This window comes from Cyrtonyx montezumae, unplaced genomic scaffold (assembly GCF_038088225.1).
Source record: "Cyrtonyx montezumae isolate F1298 unplaced genomic scaffold, pur_monq_1.0 scaffold_0, whole genome shotgun sequence".
In the NCBI taxonomy this organism is placed as follows: Eukaryota; Metazoa; Chordata; class Aves; order Galliformes; family Odontophoridae; genus Cyrtonyx; species Cyrtonyx montezumae.
In genome coordinates this window covers 34,671,585-34,697,437 of record NW_027071824.1, presented here as the reverse complement: position 1 = coordinate 34,697,437, position 25,853 = coordinate 34,671,585, and the positions used below count along the sequence as shown (strand labels likewise).

Below are 25,853 nucleotides of genomic sequence, written 5' to 3'. Positions count from 1 at the left end.
TCCAACCAGCTATTGAAATAGTCCCTGGTCTGTGCTAACTCCCAAACTGCACCTGAAAAACAGGTGTGCAGGTAGCACATGCAAAGATTATCATTCATTAAATTAACAAAATATCCCTGGAATATATAATAATCACATTCCAGTGCCCAGCAACATTCTGTGTTGTTTGAATTTCTAGCATTAAAGGCAGTTAAACAGCAGCACAAAATCCCACTTTGGACAGTTGTTTATATAATGGATAGGTTGGTCTTTTTTCTTCAGTGTCTCTACGTCATAAGTTGCTGAAATTCTTACTGTCAGTAAGACCTTTTGTATATTATTGTTGATCTGAAGAATCCAACTAACCTGCATGAAAAACAATTATACACATGTATGAAGAAAGCCAGATGCACCCTGGCTGTGTAGTTGTGGGGTCTTCACCATGTCTGAGGCACATTGCCCGGTTCTGGCATCACAAATGAGGTGGATTTCTTTGCGTGTGCCCCAGCAAGAACCAAAGAAAAGTAAGCCAGCGCAAAACCTATTCACAGAATCATCGGGGTTGGAAGGGACCTCAAGAGATCATTGAGTCCAACCCCCCCTGCCAAAGCAGGTTCCTATTGCACCGGCTCTGATAGCAGCTCTCCTCAGTCGGGTTAGGCAGGACTGCCATGAACAAGATCATCTCACCCTGCTCTGCCATTCTTACATTAGCATCCTCATGTCTTGGTTTGTAGCACAACAGAGCAAAGCAGAGGGAAATATTATTTTTCATAAAACAGCTTAGGTTTCTGTATGTGTTAGAAGGCATGGGTTTTTGCTTTTGGTTTTTTTTTTTGGCATGATGGACTTACCCATTATAGAAATAATCACCTGTTATGATTTAAGAGAATCCATGTTATCTCTGCTTGCCATGTTGCCCATAATTTACACACTGCCAAGCAACAGAATTTTATTTCCTTGGATCAGACAACATAGGATACACACAACATAATTTGGCTAGGGGCTACGATAAGAGGATCTAAGAGTTCAGTCAGTATGATCCTGAAAAGGATCTGTCTGCAGATGCAAAACAATAAGGCAAACAGTATTGTTTCCATATGAAGGGCCCTCTTCCAATTGAGGAAGAGGGAGACAAGAATCTACCCAAACTGTCAAGGCAGTCACTAGCAGTGCACTTTCACTGTAACACACTAAGACAACTATCAGCTTCCTGTTATCCCTCACAAAAACTCATCCAGAATCAACCAAACTGCTTCAAAGTTTCAGGCAACTCAAAGACTAAAAGGGCTCAGAATTTGGGGTGCATACCAAGAAAGGCTCCCACTCAGGAAGATACAAATATGCATGGGTTTTATGGCCTATTAATTTATGGCAAAACAAATGTTACAGTTTATATTAGGACTTACCCAACTTGCATGCAAAAGTAGATTAAAACACTGCAAATGTCAAATTAAGTTAGCCTGACAATCCTTGCTAGATGTCCATAGCAATGAAACGTCTTTCATTTAGAATAAGCAATCAATTTAGGCAAGCGCTTTACAAACACTCAAATGGAAAATACAGGTGGCTGATGTCACTGGAGTGTTGACACATGTGGTACTATAGATGAAATGAAGCATGAGCTAGGTAGTATGCTGCTGGGTTTCTCATACCATTATACATGCTGACTTTTGTTTATATTGTGTTCTGCATGCTCTCCTCTTCTTTGCTGTTAATGTAAAAGGACTGCAGAGAATGAGATGAAGCTGGTGCAGTTATCAGCTGGCTTCGGTTCTCCTCTTCCATTGGTGCAGCACTCCTGGCTGCCGGTGCGTGTAGGCGGTGAGCATCCAGCATCTCCAGCAAGAGGTCGTAGAGTGGAACTACATTTTTACACTTCATATTGTAAAGGTGCTCCATTCCTTTGTTGCTGCGGGTTTTAACAAAACAGCAGTTACTTTCCAAATGTACTATGAGAAAAAAGCTGACAGCTAATCTTTGTTGGGTTCATAGAAATTCCACCCTGCACAAAGCAACGAACTTACTTAACAAATATCTTTGAAGAACAGTTCAGGCTGCCTGTGAGGAATTGCCTTCTAAATGTGACTGTTTCTCTCTGCTTTAGGTCACCATTTAGGAAAGAGACTCCTATTTTAGGCACTTTGATTAAGTGGATGCGATGAACCTTGGCTTTCCTATAGTTAAACCTAAAATAGTAGACTTTTTTTTTTTCTGAGAAAATAACCTTTTAGCCAATTTTTTAGCAAACACTCTCTTATAATACCATCCACTTGCTAAGCTACAGAAATAATAAATCACTGTGCATCTGGAACTTCCTTGGCTTACCAAACATCAACACGGTGACTAACATGAAGGCAAAGAAGCTCCATAGAAGACAAATGTAAAAACACCACACCTCAACATAAGATCTGCATGTTTCACTTTTGAGACATTTAGTACTCCATGATGCTTATTTTGCTTTTAATGTTATTAAATGCGATCATGAAAATAAAAATCTAGGTAATAGCTGTGCCTCTATATTTCATAAAAAATTAAAACCTCTGCTGTATCTTTGCATAGGCTTTTCATGCTGCAGACACCCCAGATAGTGAGCAGCTACCTTCAGAGGTAATTATGGACGAGAGAATCACTGCTGAGACTACCAACCCAACAAACCACATTCCTCAGGCCCTTCACCACTAATTAGCAAAGGACACAGTGCTCTAGACTGGGACTCAGATCTGCTTTTATCTTCATCCATAATATACATAGAATAACAATTATCTCTTTTCTAAATTCTTTTCTAAAGTGATTTGCAATCAAGCCACTTGTGAGAGATATCTATTCATAAATTAGATTTTTATTAAATCTTATCTTACAGGAGACTAGAGTTTGTAGAACTAAGCTGCGGTAAAAATTATTTTTCATGTACTCACTACCTTCCGAAAAGAATTCAAGACACGTAATATTAAAAGCAGACAGTGTTAATGTCACTGTCAAAACTAGAAGGAAAAGGAAAAAGAGAAATGGGGAAAACATGTACCCATTTCACACAATAATCCAGAACACTGTTTTGCAGGTCCATCTATATTTATGGAAACAGGAAAGTGATTTAACTTTCATATAATGGCAACACACACACAGTGAAGGAAAGCACAACTCCAAGCACACGTGCATTTGGGAAACCTTCTGCCTGCACCTGACCATGTGCTTGCTCTCACCTCATGTGCCTGATGTGAGAGAGGATGAGGAGGAGCTGAGCCAGTCGCCGGTGCTGCTGCTGCAGAGAAAGACCTGACTTAGCCATTAAGTGTATCAGAGTATCTGTGATTTTGTCCAGAACACGGTGGATATAGTCCCTCTCTTCCAGAGATTTCAAGGTGCTGGAAAGAAAAGTGTACACACCTGGAGTAGGAAAAAGAAAGAAAAACACAGAAAAAAATTATATTGATAGTCAAACTTGCCCCCTATATGCCTTAAGGTGGCAGCCTCTTTGGCTGTGTGAAACCACAGGAGCTTCCTATGAGCACCCTAGTTTATAAGGCATATAAACTTCTAATCTCCTGGCAGCTGGGAAGGATGTGGAGGCAGCCAGGACAGAGGAAGGAGTGGCTCAGAAAAGCATGGGGAAAAAAAATAAATCAATCCAGATCTCCCAAAATGGACTTCTGGGAAATAGCAGCATTATCTAGGATCCCATCCACAGAATTAATCATTTTGATTAAGGAGGTGAATAAGGAAAATAACCATTTCAAATACATGTGAAGAACACAACCTTTCCCTGAGAAAACTTTCATCCCACCCTGCAGCTTGGATTTGGCCACTGTGGGTAGAGCAGGAAGAAGACGACAATGCTTCTTCATCACCCTGTGCCCTCTGAAGTCAAGGCCAGTTGACAGAAGTGGCATGGTTCACCCGAACCCTGCAGTCAGATCTGACTGAACTGCTCTCTTCTTGGTCACTCAGACTCAAAACCTTGAAAACGTGCTGCTGCCATTTGAGAGCTCTGCAGAACTTACTGAGCTAGCTGACAGCAGCTTTTGCTATTTTCTCTGCTGTTTAACGCAGGAATTCTGATGGCTTGCTAGGCAACCTAGGACTGAATATGTTATCGCAACACGTGTAAACAAAACCAGAGTTTATGAGCACTCGCCTCAGTGAGATCTTCGAAAGGGAAGAACAACTTGGGAAGGCAACCTGTTTCAGTACAGCTGTCTTTCTTCTCTGCCTGAAAGCAAGCAACCTGACTATCTGGACCAGAGGAAAATTTGAAATAGAGATCAAACCAACTTGAGACTATCTCTCTGACAACCTCTGGAACATCTCCTAGAAAACACCTGAGCTTCCAACTCTTCAGTGCATGCATCACTTCAGATTTCAAACTAGGAAATTCTCTACTAATCCACACACATTTTTTACCTTGACTTTGGTTCTGGGTAACAATAGACAAGCAGCGCAAAGTGTGACACACCACCACTACCCAGGCCAAAGGGAAGCTGTTGCCCTCAGCATTAGTTCTTTCATCTGGGTTGACCTAATAACTCCAGATAGGTCACATTACTATCATCCAGCCTTGAATTAGCCAAGGCTTAAGTATATACGTTGATACCAATAAACATGGTCATGATGACTTCTTTGTCCAATCTCTATAAAGTAATTGACAAACACTGTGCTTCAGATCTTCTGCATCAGATTACAGAGTCAAGAAGAAACTGTATTGTCTTTGGATAAACACAGTTCATGGAATTGCCTTTCATTTAGCTTTTCTTTAAAGCATCATATATAGAAAAATAGGCAATGCAGTTAGAGATATTAAGAAGAAAAGCACTAAGGCTTGTACGTACACAAACATGTATGTACTCTAACTTGTTTGTATTGTTTATAGCTGGAGATTATACCATCAGAATTGAAGATAAGCATATCCATCTATGCATCAAAGCAGTCAAGGTACAGATTTCTTCACCATCTTCTTGATGCACCTCACCTCACATCATCTCACTATGCCAAGCACCTAGTACCTAGAACTACTGTAAGCTGTCAGTGGGTTTTATGACGTTGGACTTTCTGTTCAGAAAAACTGAGATTAAGACTTCAAAAACAAAACAAAAGGATAACAAATACAGCACAGTGTCTGGAAACCAGTGGTAAAAGCTCTTTAGTTTTGTAGTGAATTTTGCTTTGAATTTGATACAGACAGTACAATGGCCTCTTTTCACACAAATTTTTTAATGAGTATTATTTGTACTGAAATGAATTCCTCAAAAAGGAAGAGATCTTGGGTCTTTTCTCAGCTGGATGACAATTAACCACCCTCACACATGTCTACTGGTGATATGAGGTTTATTGATCAGTGATTTCCTGTAGGGGCAAGATACTTATAAATGACTGATAAAGGAAATATTATTCTCATAAATCCCCTGTGCCTCCAAGGCAGCTTTTTCAGCCAGTGGATGCTATTTTGCACTTGTAGAAACACCCCTTACTTTCACAGGTTTGAAACTAGCAACAAGCAAAGAATCTGTCAGGCTGAACTGTTTTTCACCTAGGTCTGGCCCATAAGCTATTAAAAATATAAATCAAAAAAAATAAATAAATGTCTCTTTCAAAAAACGTACAGACCTCAGGCAAATGCCATTCAATAACTGCAAAGAAAAGCAATCAGTTTTCCTTTTTGTCCCAGGTGGTTTCTCTTTCTTGCCTCAGGCCAACAACCAGAAATTTCCCCAGAAGAAATACCAGCTATCCATCACACAGAAACACACACAGAAGCAGAGCTTTGGAATAAGAGTACAGAAAAATTGTCTTTGCAAAGTGAAATTTAACAATCTCAGAGGTCTTTCCAAGCTCTGAAGCAGAAAGGAAGCTGAAAGCAGGATTGGATAGCCACCAGGTAGTTTTTCAGCTGTTTATCAATATTGCAAAATATTATAGGAAACAGACGAAAGACAGCAGGGCCCTGCAAACAAGCAAAGCGTGTCAGGTTGTGCTCAAATGCAAAGGTATCCACACCACGGTTTCCCCCAGGGACAGCAAGGCTACTGTGACAGCTGTTGTCATACACATCAAGGTATAGGTAAACATACATTGCTATATACACTGATATAGTATTGGACATGCAGAACAGAACGTCCTCAACAATTTTTCTGTCACAATAAACCCCAGTTTAAACTTCTTTACAAGTAGCGTTCATTGCCACAAAACAAAACAAGGGTCTTCTTCCTCTTCCACCAAGCCCCACTGGTTTGTACCTGAAGCAAGCCAGGCTGAGCTAAAAGCAAATTCAGCTCTGTACCGTGCACTCAGGTAATTCTCCAGTCCTCAAAATAAAGAAATTGATTAAAAGCACAATCCAACAGGAGAAAGGAAAATCAAAAATTTGATGAAATGATACATCAAGGAGGCCTACAAGATGACTGAAATCAGCAAAATCTTTTCATCTCTGCAGAAGTACCAGCTAGGTAAATCATCTGCTAAGGCAGATGTTGAGCTACATCCCTGCCTGCAGAATGAAAGCCTTTGTTTTGTCCAACATAGAACCACTCCTCTTTTCAGATCCACTCAAAAATAAAACATCTGGCATCGTGTTGCCCTTCTATGTTTCTGGCACTAATTTTCCAGTCTTAAGAAAGAGTATTCTATTAGTAAGCTGACTGTGCTTTGCTTTTTTAGTTGGAAGACTTACTGCTGCAGCTTTAGAGGGGCACCTTCTGTTTTGTTATTTGGCTGAAGACAATGCTGTCCTTGTTGTTACAGACATGCTGTCTCCTTGATATCTCAGGACAAAATGTCAGTAGCATAAATGTATATTTTGCTTTATAAACAAAACTTGCCAACTTTTCTACACTAACTGAGGGAGAGAAAAAAATTGCTAAGATCACATGGAAAAGCAACAGAAAGATATTAAACAGCCTTGAAAGACATTGCAAAAATGAGAAAATAAATGCCCCAAGAAAGCAGTAAGTATCACTGCCACATGTGAAGAAACAAATATTTCATTATTAAATCCTTGGACATCTGTTAATCTACACTCAGAGAATAAATTCCACAAAGAGTTTTAGAATGCAAATAGAGAATGCTTTAAAGCAAGAAGTGCAGCATGATTACTTTCTTCAATTGAATAGTATTTAAATCATTTTAAGATCAGCTGGCTTCATTATTTGTTTAGCCAAATATTGTTACAGTGTTTGTATGCTGTTTCTTTACTAAAGTACTTGTGTGTATTCACATGCAAAGCCACATAAAAAGAGTAGGTTAGGAGGGAGGCTTGAAGATCATCTGGTTCAACTTTCTGCTCAAACAGCACTAACTTCAGGGTTAGCTCAACCTGCCCAGAGCTTTGTTCAGCTGAATTTTGGTATCTCTGAGGATGGAGATCCCCCCATCTATCTGGACAACCCGTTCCAGTGCTTAGCCTTTCTCTCACTGGGGTGAAAATTTTTCTCTTTCTCTGAGGAAAGTCTGGCCTTGCCTTCCCCATGACCTGCTGTCATCAGCTGCCTGAGGACAGTAGTTCAAACCTCACTCAGCCTTCCCTTCTCCAGCACTCTCAGCCTGTCCCCAAACATCATCTACATGTGCTTCAGAGCACATAACATTTCATGTCTAATTCCATGAATTAAAACATATGCAGAGGACAATTCACAGTATCAATCTGTCAAATAATTATTGCACATACCCCAGATTATCCTATTGTGGTTTTTTTAACCTACTTGTCTGTTATCTATTCTGTTTCAAACAGAAAAATAAACCTCTACTGTGCAAAATAAACTTTCTGCCTCAACTTTTGGATGTTTATTTCTATGATGTAACAAAAAATTCAAGACAGATATTAGATATAAATATATACAGCTAAACACATTACCTAATGTTACTTAGAATGAGATCTACAGTCTAAAAATACATTTAATCAAATATGGAGTAAGGAGATAGCGTGGGTTTTAAATGAAAATTTATTAATATAATCTAAATAATAATAAACAGATACATCTTGTCCACTATTTTCCTTTAATTTGCCATTAAAAATAAACAAATAAATAAACAAACAAAAACGAATGCATTGTCTCTGGATGCCTGCAGTGTGGATCCAGCTACCTCGATGCCTTGTAAAGAGAAATTTAACAAGATCTCCCGTGCCTCGTTCAACACCCAGCAGCTCCAATCATCCTCCACACCAGCTCCACTCAGTGCACCAACCTCTGGTGGTGTTAATTTGCTGGGTTCCATGCACACCACTGTACCTTCTCTGTCTTGACATCCCTTTCAGTTGCTGCTACCTCAAAATGGAAACACCACTTGAGACAACAAGCAAGCAGCACTCAAACCACATACAGAAGCAATGACAATTGCCCAAGTGACAGCAAAGCACACCACTTACCAGAATTAAGCAGGATGATGGACTTAAGGCACACAAATTCCTCCCCTTGAAGGTTCATCATCCGAAATCGAGCAGCAGTAGCCAGTAGCATGTCAAAGATTTCCACCATGCCCTCTACACATTTCCCTTGATTCCTGTGTGAATACCATCAAGGAGGAGATATTCACAGCTTTAGCCTGGGAGCATAAGATTTTCATTCCCCTGGACCACTCCCCTCAAATTAGGTTTCCCAAACCTCAGAGTGCAAGTTAGCATGTGATTTTCTAGTCTATGTCTATTTGGTGTATTGAATGAGTGGATAAATAAACTCTGTCTTTCAAAAAAATCCCCAAATCAGAAACTTGTGAGCAAGAGGCATTATTATGGTGGAACATGAGAGACCAATACCACTACCAATACCAATACCAAGCAAAAACTTGTTTAAAACTACATTTTTGTTTTGATTTTGTGTTCTGCTTGTCTTTTTATCCTCATCTTTTTTTTTTCCTTTAATTTACATAGCTCCAATTCCTTGTATAACATTTCTCCCTACATCTTGTTCTCATTTCTATTTGGTTTTGTAATCTAAAATGTTCTGTCATTTGTCTCCCATTCATTTTGAATAGGCATCACATCTCCATAAAGAGTAAGTGTATTTATGAGCTCAGGAAGCATTCAAGAGGCTGAAGTCTACTCTATGTGATTAAACCCAAAACTTCACCCTTTACATTACAACATTAAATAAAACTAAATGAACCATTTCTCTCTGCTCACAACATCAGGTATGCTCACTCACTCATTTTCATCTTGCACACTGAACCCACATTCCAAGAATTAATGCAGACCGTACAATACATATTTTTAATAAAAGTTTTATCTGCAAATTTTCTGGTCATGGAATTTTAGGTCATTTATATTATAACATTTTACTAAAAATTACATACTTTGTTTTATTACGGCCTTCTGAATGAAAATTTAACACAAATCATAACAAGTGATTGGATTTTCTGATTAAAAATATACTACTCTTTTAGGTAGGGGACAGAAATTTTCATTTTGTTGCTATAGGAAAATGCAAAGGAAATTTCAGATGTCTGTCACATTACAGCTTGTAATACAAACACAGATTAATCATTGCTTAATTTCACCATGACAATAGCAACAGTGGCTACCGGCCCAGACACACCTGCCCCAGTTTCAGGGGTTTGAGTTCTAGCACTGGATCAGGCAGTAAGATGTGTAAGCTTGGAGTATGGAACAAGTCTTCTAGTCACTGTTAGAACAGCACATGCTCATTAATTTTTCTGTGAGAAAGGGATGATTCAATTTTGGGAAAGCAAAGATTAGGAATGAACAAGCACTTTAATAAAGGGGGATGGTTGTTTCTTCTTGCTTCGCATCCCTATGAACAACTAGGCAGAAGCATACCAAGCACTCTAATTCTCCACACACATTTCACTCATGCTCAGCTCAGAACTGTGATTTTCATTGCATGGCAGGTATCTTGCCACAAGGTACAACATTTAGCAATGCTATCTACACGACCTTTTCTGTCTCTAAATAATTTTGCTGAAGAAATAGTGGTTTAAACTGTTGCAGCTTTTGAGATATGACCAGTAACTCTGATAATTTAATGTATTAAGATCCCCCAGGCTATGATAAGTGTAGCATATAAAGTCTTGTGCTGAGGCTTACATCATAGGATTGGCAGATATGCAGACTCAGAGCAATGTTCCACATCAAGCTTGTGATGCCTTTGGCACCTCATTTACAATGCTCCAAGGATGAGCTGAACTACAAGACTTATCTTAGTCTTTTGTATCTGAATTCATCTTTCCTGAATTTTGCAGTTATGCCTCTAGCTTGAAGGCTTTCATTGATTTGATGACTTATCAGTTATAATGTTCATTGTTGAAGGGGAGGAACTCTTCAGAAAGAACCACACTTTTCTGCTGAAAGCCTGAACTGGTTGGATTCATTTACATTCCTCCTCTGTTTGGACGTTAATAAAATGAACAAAGGCAAAGAAGTTCTTAGTAGTACTGATGGCAAATCAAAACCAAACAAAATTAGGCACCAAATAATAAAAATATGAACAGTTACCTCTGCCTCAAAAATCTGCTTTGATGCTAAAATTTAAATTCTATTAAAAAATAAAGTGTGAAATTTTCCACTGCTTCTGGAACAGTTATGATTTTTCCTGTAACTAGAGGAAAATCGCTCATATATAATTAAGCAGTGTTGCCGGACTAAAAGACTTTAATGGTTTTGTACTAATTTAAATCATACCTGTTTCTGAGGTTAGCTTAATAATTTTGCACTTCAGGTTTATGTAGAAAGAGAAGTTTCAGAAGATCATATGGCAAATGACCCATACTAAAAAAAAAAAACTATAATCTTTATCTCCAGCTAAGGCACATACTTGCTTCCTATAAACCTTCAAACTACTGCCAGGCAATGTTAACACTGTGTTAAAAATACATAAATAAAGTTACACAGAGCAATTTGCAGAGCCAAAAGAATTTAAAAGTAAAATAAAATAAAAATCTATTCATAAGATAAAACCTTTTAAAATATATGATGGAATCTCATAAAATGGAAAAGACACTAATTTTTTACTTTTTGCAAAAATATTTCAGTGGACTGCAGCTTACAAATACAATATTCCAACCAAGAAAGATTTGCCAACAGGTATAACTTATGGTCAAAAATTTTTAGTTCTGCAATTTTTAGCCTATATGCCTTTGCATGTGGTTGTTTTCTCCCAGCTTAATTCATGTGATAGATTATAAATAAAATTACATACATTCAAGAGATTCTAAATATTTTCTAATCATATTTGCTTCAGTATCTAGTGAGTGTGAGATACCAAAAAACTCCACAAAATAAATAAGTAGTGTTGTAGGTAGAGTTCTATAATTTAGATGAAGTTTGATATCTCATTGATATCTTGTGTGTGCAGACACAATTTAGAATTTTCTGTTTAATTTGCAGAGCTAGACAGCAGCTACAGTTCCAGGAAATTGCAGGAGCTCAGCATCTTTGATATAAAGGCTTCTAATCAAGTGTTTTTATTATCTAGGCTACAACATTTGTTTTCTTTGTTAACTAACACTATCTGAAATAGGAATCTCTAGTTCTCCTAAATTGCCTTCTAACTCTCTAACATCAGCTGATAGTATTATCACATCTTTACAGCTCTGTGTCCCATTGATAGGAAGGCCTGGATAACATTCCTGAAGTACAAATTAAGTAACAGATGTATTAATTATCCTTATATCAGCACCATCCTGCTGTCTGTGTACTCTTAGCTTATTGAAAACAAAACAAAAAAGGTTTGCTTACTGCAAAATGACAGTGTTTTCTTGTAATAATTCATTAGACCTGGCTATCAGGATATACTAAGTTAAGGTAAGTGAATTTGAATTAAAGGTTTTAAGTTACTGAGTATGAGCACTACGTACATTAACTTTACTAAAGTTCACAGAATCATAGCATCACCAGGGCTGGATATCTCTAGTCCAACCTCCTGTTCAAAGCAGGGTCAACTGTTATCTCAGACCAGCTCACTTTAGGCTTTACCCAGTCTGGTCTTGGAAACATTCAAGGATGAATGCACAAAACCTGTTTCTTTAATCTTTAATGATGCCCATAGTTACTTATTTCACTCTTACATCCAGACAGAACCTCTTCTGCTTTGACTCCTGTTTCTCAATCTTTTATCAGTCATCTTAACTTTATTAAGATATAACCTCTGTGTAGAGTTCAGAAGGTTGTCAGATATGTCCAAAAGCCATATCTTGTCCAAGATGAACAAATTTTGTTCTCTCAGTTTCTCCTCACAAGGCTCAAACCCAAATCTCTGGCGATTCTCCCCTAAACTTGCTGAAGTTTTTTTACACCCTTGCTCTTTTGAGAGATACAAAACAGGATGTGCCATTCCAGATATGGATTAAAGATTGCCAAACAAAGGTGAAATAATAATTTCCCTTGTTCTGCTGGCAACTACTGATACAGCCCAGGATAACATTGCACTTCGTTGCTGCCATGCTGCAATACTAAGCTCATATCTCAGATTGTTATTCTTAAGGTCTTCTCCAGCAAAGCTGCTATCCAGCTTGGACAGTGGCAGCAAGTTCAGCCTGTAAGAAGTGCAGGATTTTGCTCTTTTCCTTACTGAATTTCATGAGGTTCCTGTCATCCCATTTCTCCATTTCACCTAGATTCCTCTGTAAGGTATCTCGGTGTATCAGTTGTTCCCACAAATTTTATGTCACCTGAAAACTTAAAGACTGCATTTCCTCCTTCAGGTCATTAACAAAGAAAATTAATAGGATACATCCCACAGTAGACTCTAAAGGAACACCAGCTGTAGCTATCTTAAAAGTAGAGTATGAACAATTAACTCCTTAGTGCAGATAACCAAGGGCAATGCCGCATGAATCCACTGCTCATAAAGAAAAAGAAACAACTAGTGAATGTGGCCACAGGTAGGAGATTTGATTGCAGCAACCTTCAGGTGTTACTGAGTTCAGAATACAGAGGTAGGTTGGGAAGGCAAACAACAAAACTATGAGTTTTGAAAGTTCGTACTACAATTTACTTTGGGAATGACTAGGTAGAATATTCTTACAGCCAGGATAGGGTAAAACATCTGGAGGAGCTAGAAAACATTTTAAGGAAAACTAACTGAGAGCTCAGGAACAAACTCATTCTATCAGAGGAGGACCAAGTATTTCAGCAGAAGATCCTCTTAGCTAAGCAAGCAACTCCTCCATAAATTAAAAGGCAAAAGATCATATAGCAGAATTAAAAACAGACAGCAGAAGAGTATCAAAGCATTTGAAAATTTACACCAAAACTAATTTGGAGCTAAAACTAGTGAGGGACAGAGAGAGCAGTAAGAAGGGATTTATGAAGCAGTAAATGGAAGTTGAGCAACAATGAACAGTTGATGAACTAGGGGGAAAAAACACTGATTGACTACATGGAATTGACAGAAACAGTTGAAATATTTCATTTTTGCCAGATATCACTGGCAAAGACTGCTGACAGCCTTCTATATGTACCAGCTCAATCTGGGATGGACAGATGCATCCAACAGTAGATTGTTGATAGGTTAGAGAATTCCTTTGTGAGTTACTAATTACATAGAGGAGTAATTCAAATCTGTGGAGCTGAATGAGGCTCATTTCAGGGTACTGAAAGAACTGGCCAATGTATTATTTACATCTATCATTTAGAGATTGAAACAGGCCCTGACAAATAGTAGAAGACCTATCATCTCAGACAAAATCAAGCAGAATCCATGAAACTGAATCATGATTGGCCACCCTGATTGACTTCTATGATGAAATAATTCATTAAATGATCAAAGGGAGGATGATTCATGTGAGTACTTCAAATTTTTAAGGCTTTTAGTTTACAGCAGTCTTGTCTGTAAGCCAGGAAAGTAAAGGCTGAGCAGAAAGAAGTAGGTGGAATATAGGGTGGATTATCAAACTCAAAAGATAGCAGTAATGGATTACCACTTACTGTGTGGCAGGACTCTGAAGCCAGTGCTGCTTTATCAATTACAAGGATGATGATGAAAAGCAAACCTTCATATTTATGGATGATACAAAATTAGGAATGGAGGGAAGATGCTACATAGCACAGCCTAAGTGCCACAGAGACTACAGAAAACTTAAAAAGTTCAACCACGAGAATCACAAAATCCTGCACCCAAGAACAAATAAACATATGGATCAGTTCAGATTGGCAAAATTCTGGGCTGAGTTGCAACCTTGTTGGAAAATGGTTCCAAAAGAAATTTTTAAAAAGCTAACAGCATACTCTCATTGTGGATAAAGCAAACTACTTACAAATTATGTAAGGATGAATGTGTCTGGAATAAGAGAAGTAGTCCTGCCCTCACCTGTGTTCTACCTGTGTCCTGTCTCAGGTCAGGAAGGATGTTGGCTGCCTCCTCTGACTGCTGGTGTTAGCAGTACTCTTGCTATGAGCAGCAGGTTGCAGTCAATGATCTGTAATCAATACTTTTGTTTCTAACTGAATTGCTTGAGAAGAACCTAAAAGAGTCTGGTTTCTGAGGGTGTGACTAAAAGCAAGAATTTATTACTAGTCTTTAACTTTTTAACCAACAACCTATACACACAGCCAACAGGCACATGAAGAATAAAAGCAATCTTGAATTCAAACAAATAAGGTTTCCTATACCAGTGCAGTCATTTAAAAAAAAAGTAGAATCAAAGCCCTTTTGCTTCAGTTTATGCAAAGGTCTGGCACAGAGTACAAAACCAAGAAGAAAAAATTGTTAACCCAACTTTCTCCTCGTTGAAAATTCTTTTATCAATTTAATCTTGGATTGTATTTTGGAGAAATTCTTGAAGGAAGTATGCTCCTTTCTATTCATAATAATTTGCTCATTCTCATATGGCTTCCAAGCATTAAATCCTTCTTATATCTTATTTTTCATTAATATTCAATTAGGATGTTATTAATTCATTAATTTTTCAGTCATGGTATAAGCAGGGAAGAAGTATTAATCTGTCCAGAGGCAAGGATAGAAAATCAAAGGAAGGAAAGTTTACATGAGACTGTGTGTTTTTCAGAAATACACCATCAAATATTAATTTTGCTTCCTTTCTCTATTATTTTTTGGGGGATGGGAGTTAACTAAAGTCCTTTTCAGTTGATTTACAGCACTGTTACAGTAATTATTTCTTGTTGTTTATACAAATACAATATTTTTGTCGACTTATTCAAAAATATGTGCTATTGCTGTCAATGCATGAATCACAGTCTGAGAATCACTCCCAGCTTGGCATTTGGAGAAGTACTGGACTGGAATTAGCACAGTCCAATGTGGAATCAAGTTGTTTTGTTTTGTTTTTCTTCAGGAGTTGTTGAATCAGACATCTTCCAATTAAGAAATAAAACTGAAGCATCACTTGCAAATATATTTCTGAGGGAGGAAAACGGACAGGACCAAAAGGAACCACTAAAAGCAAGGTTGTTTTCTCTTCCACTGAACTGTGCAGTTATGTTTCTATTTTTTCCTTGCAGCAATCAAGTGACCCACCTGTTGATTTACTGCTGTTGATACTATCACTTTTGCAAAACAAATTAAAAAAAAGTGGTTGCTCATGAACATCAGCAGTTTTCACTTGTCACAGTTATTTCTTCTATAGCAACACAGCAACAATTGAGTTTGAGTCTAAGGCTCAGATAGGCAATTTCTGCCTTTTCCAGTACTAATGAAATTACCAACTCAGATTCTCCGAGGTTCACTAATCTTTTCTGAAACTTGTGTGCTTCTTGAGCAAATTCAATCAAGAGAGTGGTTCATTCAAAAACTAAATAGGAGATTTAAATAGATTTTAAAATACAGACAAAGACAGTGAAATTCAAGAAGACTGGGAATAGATAAAGGACAGAGATGAATCATGATGTCTATTGCTATTTCTGGAACACAGAATACCTGACAAACATTTCAACAATTTTTTTTATGTTCTATCTTTTAGAGTATTACTACAGGCTTTAAGTGTAGATGGTGCCTATCTTGGCAGAATATGTAGCCATTATATATTTAGCCACTGATCCTTTCTAAGACTATGTAATGTGAAACACAGCCTGAGAAACTGTTCTCTCAGGAAAGCTCCATCAGTAGTTTTTATGACAAGATCATTCACATCCATTGGATGCCTTAAATACTGCCAAATAGCTTTGGACAACTACTTAACTAATTAAGGATTTTCCCCCTTTCTTCGATGATATGCCTTATTAATAATTAAAAGATAAGGAAAAGACGATTCACAATGAAATTGGCTTCAGACCATCCTGCATTTAACAAGCAAGAGGGGAGGGAAACTGAAGAGAGGGAAGAGGAGGAAAGAAGAGATCTACAAAGACCATGAAGTCCAGTTGCCAAACTGCTCCAGGAATAACAAAGATAAAACACATAGTTTTAACTTTATTTTTCCAACTGCTTCTTAAACACATAAAGGAACAGGGTATCAACCATCCTCCTAGGAAGCTTGTTCTATTTTCTAGCCATCATCTCATTAAAGACATTTTCCTAATGTCTAGTCTGTGAGGCAGCTCTGAGCCATTACTACGTGTCACTAGACAGGAGCGCCCCATCTCCTGGGTGACTTTACCTTACTTCCATCTCTTGTACACTTTTTATTTATGCCTGAATTACTTTATGAGCTTCTTATTTATTAATTCAGGCCTTCTGCCACTTTTCCCCGACTTCCTGCATGTCAGGAAGAACCATTCTTAAGTGTAGAGATGATCCTTGAAAATCATCCAGCTTTCCTGAATCCCTTTTCTCTCTGAGATTGTATATTACAAAATCCTTCCAAGCAAGACCCTGAAAAATCCAAACTGGGCTTGTGATCATGCTCACAGGTTCTTGATCTCCAATATCTCATCCAGCCAAGTCTGCCCCTGATGTTCACACTTCTGACCAGTTCTTTCTTGTTTGTAGTTAAGAGATCCACTGAAGCATCTGCCTGTATCAGCTCTCAGAACATCTCTGTTAAGAAGTTATCAGCAAAGCAATCAACAAAGCCCCTGGATTGCTTGTACCCTGCAGGGTAGTCCCTTCCAGAAGCACAGTTATCCTGACCCATGGCTAGCTCATCATTCATCCCTAGAAAGAACTTCAAGCAGTTCCACTGCTTATTCACACACAGGACAACTTCCATTCCTTGCTGTTCCAAACTGTCCTTTCTAATGAGCCTTTATCCATTCACTCCAGTTTTCTAGATTCGTGAGCTCTTCCATCTTGTCCCTGTGTTCCCAGCCCTGCAAATGCATATCATCCCCTGATATTTTCTGCTTGTTCCCCATGCCGCATGCATTAGTGCATAGCACATCCAGGGAGGCACCCAGTTGCATTCGTTTCACAGAATATATATGATGGCTTCCCTTATCATGCTGTCTTGTAAACACTTCCTTATTTGTGTTCAAACACTTAGGATTGACTTTGTTCTACTTCCAAGGTCTCTCCTGTCCATACTATTCTACAAGCATTTTCTTGACAGCCTAGTCTACCACCTTCCTCATTAGATTGTTGGTTATCATCTCCACCATTCACAGTTTAAAGCTCCCCTAACCAAGATGGCCAGCCTGTGGACAAAATGCCTTAGCCCACACTTGGGCAGGTAGGTCCCGTTACTTTCCAGCTATCGCTATCCTCAGAATAGGTCCAATGATCACAAAAACTGAACTCCTGTTTTTGACATCAGTTGTGCAACTAGTTGTTGGCCAATAGGAGATCTGTTCACCCTTTCTCAAGCCCTCAGCCACTACAGTGAACTGGCCCCCATACTCTAGCCCTCAGAATCACGCAGTCATGGCTGTCCTTCCTTGCTAGATTGACAGATCATCTTCTACATAGGCAAAAAAGTACATGCACATGTAAACAGTTCTGAATCAAGTCTGAAACGTATAGACAAATACTGAGGCACCTTTTCTATTTTTTGAGGTAGAGGGTTATATTAAATGGTCCCACAAATAAGATAGGAAAAATATCAAAAACACTGTTATAATTATTATAAGAAAATTAATTTCTATTACTATTATTTTTTAGCAGTATATAATATTTAGATTTATAAAATTACGTAAATTGGCTGAAATGTGTTATACTGATTGACAGGAAGATCTCATTCTCAACACTAACTCCGGAACACCTTAAAGCCAAAAATAGTTCAAAATTCTCACTATATCAAAATTGCTAAGAAAGTTTCATTTTGGAAAGATCAGCATCACAATTCAGCATGACCTAGACCTAGTGGCTGAACTTCCAAGGTCAGAGTGAGTAGAAGAACAAGCGGTATTAGAAGTTATGTAGGAAATAGGAGTTATCTTAAATTGAAGAATGATTTCATTCTCTCTGAGAACTTCTGACTCTACAAAACCATGTTGAGAACTACTTTTTCTAAAGACTTTAAACTGTGAATATCATAATACTGTGGAGGTTGAATTTGTGTTTTATTGTTTTGAGTGCTGCTTGTTTTCTGTTTGTTTTTTTTAATTTATTTATTTTTTTATGAGTTTATCATTTTGACAATTACTCTGCACTTCCCTGAACTCTGGAAGAGTTTCTCCTAACATAAGCCCAGGTTTTCTGAATTACAAAATTAAGTACTCTTTAGATTTTGTTTCCAAGATCCAGTAGAGATTCACATTTATAGTGACCACAACTGATTCCTTCTGCATTTTTTATGTTAAATTATGTCTCTTGGAATATGTATGTATGTACTTAGATTTTTTGGATCTACAATAAAGTAAAACATCTCAAAACCTAACAATAAAGTAAAAGGCGAGGAAGAAATTAAATTATTTCCAGAGATTCCTTAGCTTTCTACATGATGATACAATCCGCTCTAATACGTAAGCAGCATGATGACAAGATGACTGAGCTGGGTTTGCAGCACATAATTTATTGCTATAAAAGATGTAATTAATATAAAAACAAGTGTTTTTTTCAAATGGTTTTTGAAGTGCAAATTTTGATATCTTATTTGCATGGGTCTTTTCCTATGAAACAATAACAGCAGTAGGTCACTAATGAATTGTTCAGAATAAAGCATTTGCATCCACTTCGCTTCCATTTTTCTAGTAGAAAGTCAAAGGTAACTAATGCATTTGTAGTCACACAATGCAACATAAAAAAAAAATAGAGAGATACAGTTATCCATTTACTTAAGTGGCAGGTTGATTAAAAGTATGATGCCTGGAGGCAGCTGGAACATTTTAGAAGGCGAGGGACTAGCAAAACACATTGCAAATTCATCCTAACTCTCTTCTGCTGTATTCAATCTTCTGAGTGTACTACTTGCATAGAACACTTGACACCCTTTTCTAGAAATTCAAAGCACACTAAATATTCCTTGAAACCCATTAAAGAAACATTAATTCAGCTGCAAATTCATATAGTGAATGATCTAAGGTTTTATGATATCCATGCTATCTGCAGTGTGAAGTGATCCACAGCTGCCTGGAAACTAATCAACTTGATGGAAAATACTTCAATTTTTTTCAGATGAGAAAGAGAACAAAAAAAATACCAAATTCTGGAAGAGGATGCAAGCAGTTTCCAAATAAAATAACTGTCAACATGATTCGTCCATAAAAAGACAGAAATAACCTGTTAGAAACTACAAATATTTACTATATTTAACTGATTTTCTTTTTATCACTCTAGAATAATTATTTTCAAGAAATGTTTGTCATAATTATAAATATATATATATCAACATAAGATGTGAACAGCAGGTTTGGTTCATATCAAATATATACTCATCCCGGAGCTAAGTGTACAGGCATGTAGATCAGCTAATTTCAAGTGAATATCTCCACTGCTAGATTGGAAGAGAAGTAACTCATGGATTCCCATAATTTTTCTCAACTTGCTCATGGCTTCATATGATTCTTATCTCTATTTCATTTTCCCTCTTCAGCTGGGCTTCACAGACAGAGAAGTCAGTCTACTTAGTTATTCTTTGACTCAGAGCTTATCTGTGTCTGATTGCCTATGCAATCTCAATGGATACCTTGTCTGTTTTTTCAATACTCCTGTTAAAATAAGGAAAATCAGAAAGGCATAGATTTACACAGTGGAGTACCAAGGTTTGCATGGGAGCTACATTCTACTTAGTCTTTAACAGCTAGTGAGCAAAGAATTGCTGGTTTCATAAAACTATTGCAACAGGAAGGTGGAAAGATAACTCAGGGTGCACTGTATGACGTTTAGGATTATTCTCTTTCTACGTGTGTCAGTTTACATTTGTCTACAATAAATTTGGATCTTGTTTAATAACTTTTGATATATCTGCCTTGTCCACGTGCTTGGAAATTTATTGACCGAATTCCCATATAGCTATGATACACAGCTTCTCCTTTCAAAACGTTTTACCACTATGTCATGTTTATTCAACCCTCAACCAATTCTCTTCTTTAGACTGCATCCTATCAGTACCTTGGAATGGTCACCAGGCTTACCGGGCTGAAGTTCCATCAGCCTTTAAAAAGCATCACTGTATTTCTCATTTTGCTGGTACTGAGGATGTTTCAGGTGAGAAGTCACCTACTTTGGTTAGCAATTTAGGTTTCTACCATGAGTTTCTTTAGATTTATGTTTCAAAACTTTAAGCAATCGCTGATCGGTGTGATATTTCCATGTAGTAAATGTTTTAAAAATATAATAGTATACAACTCTTTCTTATTTCTGAGAAACATTACATTTTCCTCAAAGTTATAAACAGCCTATTGTCAGGACTGACAATTTTCAGCCCTAATCTGATGACATTTTTAAGGTCTAGCTTCTTGGAAACCCTCCAGACAGGAAACATCTGGTTCATCCCTTTGCAATCTGTACTCCTAGATTTGCCTCATACAAGACACTACCTTTCAAATACTGCATATAAAAAATACGCATTTATCCTGGGCTTCTTTTAGTTTGTTGCAACAGATTCTGTACATTAAATGTAAGCTCTGTGAGTGTGTTACTGTAGTTCCTAATTGGGAGTTAATTTTCTAGTCTGTAATTATTGTCATTTGAGCCAATATAATAGGATCAATTATACACTGTCAAAATGAACTCACTGTAAGTGATTGGCAGACAGATAATAGTCCTGATCTTGAACCAAGACTCAAGTGTTTAGGCAATGCATTAACTGAATAAGAAAGAGTGTAGTACATCACAGAATGTCCTAACTAATTACAAGGCAAAGTAGGAATAGAAAGGGATAATGTGATGATACTCAACCGTACACAAAGCAGTAGTAGTATAAACATACTTAATTGTTATGCATAAAACAGTGCATAACAGGCAAAGCAAAATTTTAAGAAACAAAGGGTTGCTTTACAGGTGTTTTCAAGGAGTTTTCCAAGTGTGAATATTTACATAAGAAAATCATAGATGTACTTAATATGAAAATGTAACAAGTAGAATGCCACAGAATGGAAAAAGAAAGATATCTTCAGAGAAAAGACAAGCTGATGTTTAATATGATCCAAGTAGGAGGAGTAAGCTGGAAGAACAAAAATTAGATTTACTCAAAAAAAAAAAAAAGGCAAAGAAGGAATGGTATTTTTATAGCATTTCAGACAGATATGATCCAGGCAAGACGGTATTTATCTAGCCAAGATGGAAAATGTTGCTGTAATAAAACTTGAACTGACCTGAGCTTTACATACAGATGTACACAAATGACCATCTATCAGACAAAGAATCTGTCAGATACAAGATAAACCTGAATGCAAAAAATGAGAGAGTTGACAAATTGTAGAGGATGCCTGGCACTGAATAATCAGAGAGGCAGAGGAAGAGTGTTGTGTTGTGAAGCTCCACGTTAATTATACTGAACTTGCACTAAGTTCACAAAAACATAGGCTAGAGACAGACTAAGGTTTTAATATTTGTAGTTAAAGACTGTGGATTATAGCCAGTAGTTAAATTTGCATTTGCACATGCTTTTACTGCATAGATCTGGTAACAGGGTAAGAGTGGTAGGGATTCAGAGCAGAAGGCAATAGATGAAAACATTGAAAAAGAGCACAACTCCTGTAAAGAACATGCTAAAGGTTATGGAGAGAAGCACAGATGAAAGAAAATTTCTCTACTACATCTATCTTTTCCACTATTTTAGCCATTCAATCAGATTGCTTCATTATTTAAATAACAGCAAAAACTTCTACACTCTTCCTGTAATATTCCCCCAAACAGTTGCTGTAGAGAAAGGACTCTACTGACTCAGGCTTTGAATCATTGCTGTCCTTCCCTCTCAAATCTAGCAAATAACATACAGCTGCCCTATAACATTCTCAAAAGGAAATTTGCCTAAATCAGTTTATTGCATAAAATTATTGTTGGCAATAATGATAATTATATAATAATGATAATTATATCATATTATAATTATGATATGAACAGTAAAGTAATTAGCATATCAGAACACCCCAAGTGTACTTCTTACCAAGTAGAGTGAAGCAAGTACATGATGCCTTAGAAACACATTTCTTATTATTTGAAAATGATTTCATTTTCTTCTCTAATGTAATATGCAGTTCCAGTTGAATGAAATTATTTCCTTTTATCTAGCAGAGATTAAGCTGTGTGAATCAACTGCTCAAACTTCATTTTATTCTGAGTACGGGATTTTTAGCTGAGGAAGACCAAAGTTTCAAATTTTTCCTAGCATTCTTTCTTAGCTAAAAATGGTACTCTGGCTCTGTTCTTCAGTTAGAAGTTATTTTCTCACAGCATACATTATGAGATGTGGAACAGATTAGTTTTTTCTTGAATCTAAATTGCAGTTTGTAGTAGCTTTTAATAGCATATTTGCTTTCATATGGTACAAATGTATAGAGAGAGAGAGTAAATTAGAAGAGAAACAGTTTTCTGATATAAAAAAAAGTTTAGGTTTATTCACCCAACTAATTGTTGCTGATGCTTAAGGCACTGCCCTTGATTCTTTGCTGCAGTCCCTCTGCTGCAGCTCACTGGCGAGATCAGAAGCATGGTTAGATCCAAACTGCCTCACTCCATACTCTTGCTCTGCACTGGAGTAACCAAAGCCTGCAGATAAGCTCTCTCCTGTCAATTCTGCCATCTTGGTGTCTTCAAAAGAAAAGCATTACCAATAGTTAAGATGACTCTTCCATCCTTACCAACTCTTCCTAGTCTGGCCACAATCTTCTGTCAAATCCCCTCTCACTGTTCAACACACTTTCTCAAGGCTGAAATTTTTAATGACTTATTTTGAACTGAGATAACTAGAATTCCTGCTTTGATTTTATGAAGACTGCCAGATAAATTCCAGAGTATCGTTGTATGGCAGAGACACATATTTTTATCTCTCACTTAGAAACACCCAAAGCATCTCAGTAAGACTGGTTAAAAAGAGTTAGGACAGCAGGTTACACCTTTAACTCTGATGGACTGGAGAAATTTTTTTACCCGGTACAAAAAAGACAGCCATCTCCTTGAAAGAGTCCAGCAGAGGGCTACAAAGATGATAAAGCACATGGAACACCTCCCTTATGAGGAAAGGATGAAGGAGCTGGGTCTATTCAGCCTTGAAAAAAGACAACTCGCAGGGGATCTGATCTATAAATACCTAAGGAGCGGGAAGCAAAGCAACAAAGCTGAACTCTTCTCAGCAGTGTGTGCCAATAGGACGAGGGGAAACAGCCATAAACTGATGCATAGGAAGTCCCACAAATGTGTGTGGGAACATCCTCACAGTAAAGGTGATAGAGCATTGGCACAGGCTGCCCAGAGAGGTGGTGGAGTCTCCTTCTCTGGAGACGTTCCAGACCCACCTGGACGCCTACCTGTGCTACCTTGGCTAGGGAGCTGCTTTGGCAGGGGGTTGGACTCAATGATTTCTTGAGGTCTCTTCCAACACCTACAATTCTGTGATTCTGTGAATTGTGGCTGACTGCTTGAATAAACCAATCCTAAATTAATACTATGAGTATTTTAGATAAATAATTATATGGATTAAAGTGAGTAGCATTCCTGATTTAAATTAAATTAAATTTAGCTTAGCTTAAGGTGACTTTCAGATGTTTTCCTTGACTAATACATTACCAGAACATTTACAGGTTTGTTTTTTTTTTTAAGAGTTCTTCTTCCAATGATCCCTTACAGGCCCATCCTGTTTAATTTATGACATACCATCAAATTGTAGCATCCATGAGATGACTAAAAACTAAAAAGTAATTTGATTGCAGTGGAAACAAATTAACTTAGTTAAATAATTGACAGTAGTACAGAGACTGACCTGTCCAGTAATAGGTTAGGTGCAAATAAAAGTTTTCCTGGGTGTTCCATGGAGCGCCAGACTAAGCCGATCATCAGTATCTCTAACCAGGCACATTCCAGTAGGTGGACCTGATCATGGAGTGTTAAATCCACAAATCCTGAAAGAATAAATAGCAAACTGTAAAAATATTCCACTTTTATAACGAAATAACATCACCCAGAGAACCAGGTTAAAAAGTACATTGAAACTAGATAACCAAGAAGAAAAAGCAATGAAACAGATTTCATCTTTCAATGTTCTGGTTGAGTTTTGTGTATTTTAAGGTCCACTGTTTCTCCAGTCTACAAAATGTTTAACATTTTCTAGCTCCCTGGTTGTGTCCTGACTGTACCCTGTCCCAAGTGCTTGGCAAGAGCCAGCTGAGCATTGCCATCCCTGCATCAATTACCAGCAGCCTAGGAAGCTGGCCTCACACTGCAACAAAGGAGTAGCCATTCACAGCAGTTTCATATTTCTTGGGTCATGATGATAGAAAAATGGGAAAATGCCTCTTAAAAATAGGTGGACAGATCTGAACAACTAATCTCAGAACACTTTTAACAACAAAACCCTGTTTTACGGACTTGTGAACCATTCATCATACTGCAAGTACAGCAAGGAAGTAGGCCTAACACAGCATTTCAAATAAATCAGAAAACAAATGCTTATCAAAGCACAATTAGAATTTTTTGATGAGGTATTTTCTTGTATATATTGGATTATATCACCTAGAGGAAGGAGATTACCTCTCTTAATCTGTATTTCAGCAGTGCTAGAAGCAAGGAATGCAAAATGAGGTGGCTTACAACAATGCAAAATTCAAATATGAAAGAACAATAATCATTCCTGTGTCTGTTTCACTGAATAGATAATATCATTCTTTCTTTAAGAATACCACTCTTCAAGAGCATTACTTTTATTCCGAATATATATGAAGTGAAAATTGCATAACATTATTTACTGTATCACAGCATAAGTTTCTCTAGTTATATGATCTTGCTAATAGTGGAATGTGTAGAAAGTCCCTCCAGACTGATATTGTTTATCCTTTACTCAGTGTTAGGTGTGAAATTTATTTTTTATTTTGTTTTATTTATTTATTTTTTTTTCAGATACAATTGATTCTATTTGTCTTTAGGACAAGATACAGAGTAAACTATAACCCCATTAAATGACAATGTTTCTGTTTTACTGTTCTGTGCTCACTAGAGGTACATACTGACTCAGTTGCAAGTAATTTTACCCTGACATTCTCTCAAGTATTATCCTGAAAAAATAAAAAAGACATTTCCAAAGTTGAATATTATACAAAGTCGAATATAATACAGATCTAAATATGACAAAGAAAGAATAAAAAAGGAATTCACAAACTTGGAAAATATGTTTTTCAGAAGAACTGATGGTACAATTATTTTTAATGAAAACATTTAAGAGCTACTCAGTCCATTAATACACAACCATTCAAAAAATAAAAAATAAAAAAAATTAAACAGCTCAGACGTTTTCTGAATAAAACCCACCTATCAATCACTAAGACTGGATTTAGCCAATTGCATTACCTGCTGTTTTTATGAATGTAGTAATTCTTTAAATAGAAAATAAGAAAATCAAGCTTTGTCTTTCTTTTTTTCTTGTATTTTTCCATTTATTACCAAACGCAGTGTAACAGATAAGTTTCAGATGTTGCTGTGGTGAAGTAGCATTTGCCTGAGTCA

General features: G+C 37.2%; 1 protein-coding gene across 1 annotated transcript in view; it reads right to left on the bottom strand.

The window, feature by feature from the left end:
- Window positions 1–876: 876 nt before the first annotated feature.
- ESR1 (estrogen receptor 1) overlaps window positions 877–25,853 on the bottom strand; it is a 121,605-nt gene continuing 96,628 nt past the window's right edge. The window contains 5 exon segments of the mRNA XM_065732177.1: window positions 877–1,677; window positions 1,680–1,891; window positions 3,183–3,366; window positions 8,336–8,469; window positions 24,118–24,256. Coding sequence (XP_065588249.1) covers window positions 1,637–1,677; window positions 1,680–1,891; window positions 3,183–3,366; window positions 8,336–8,469; window positions 24,118–24,256 — 710 coding nt within the window. The 3' untranslated portion in view covers window positions 877–1,636.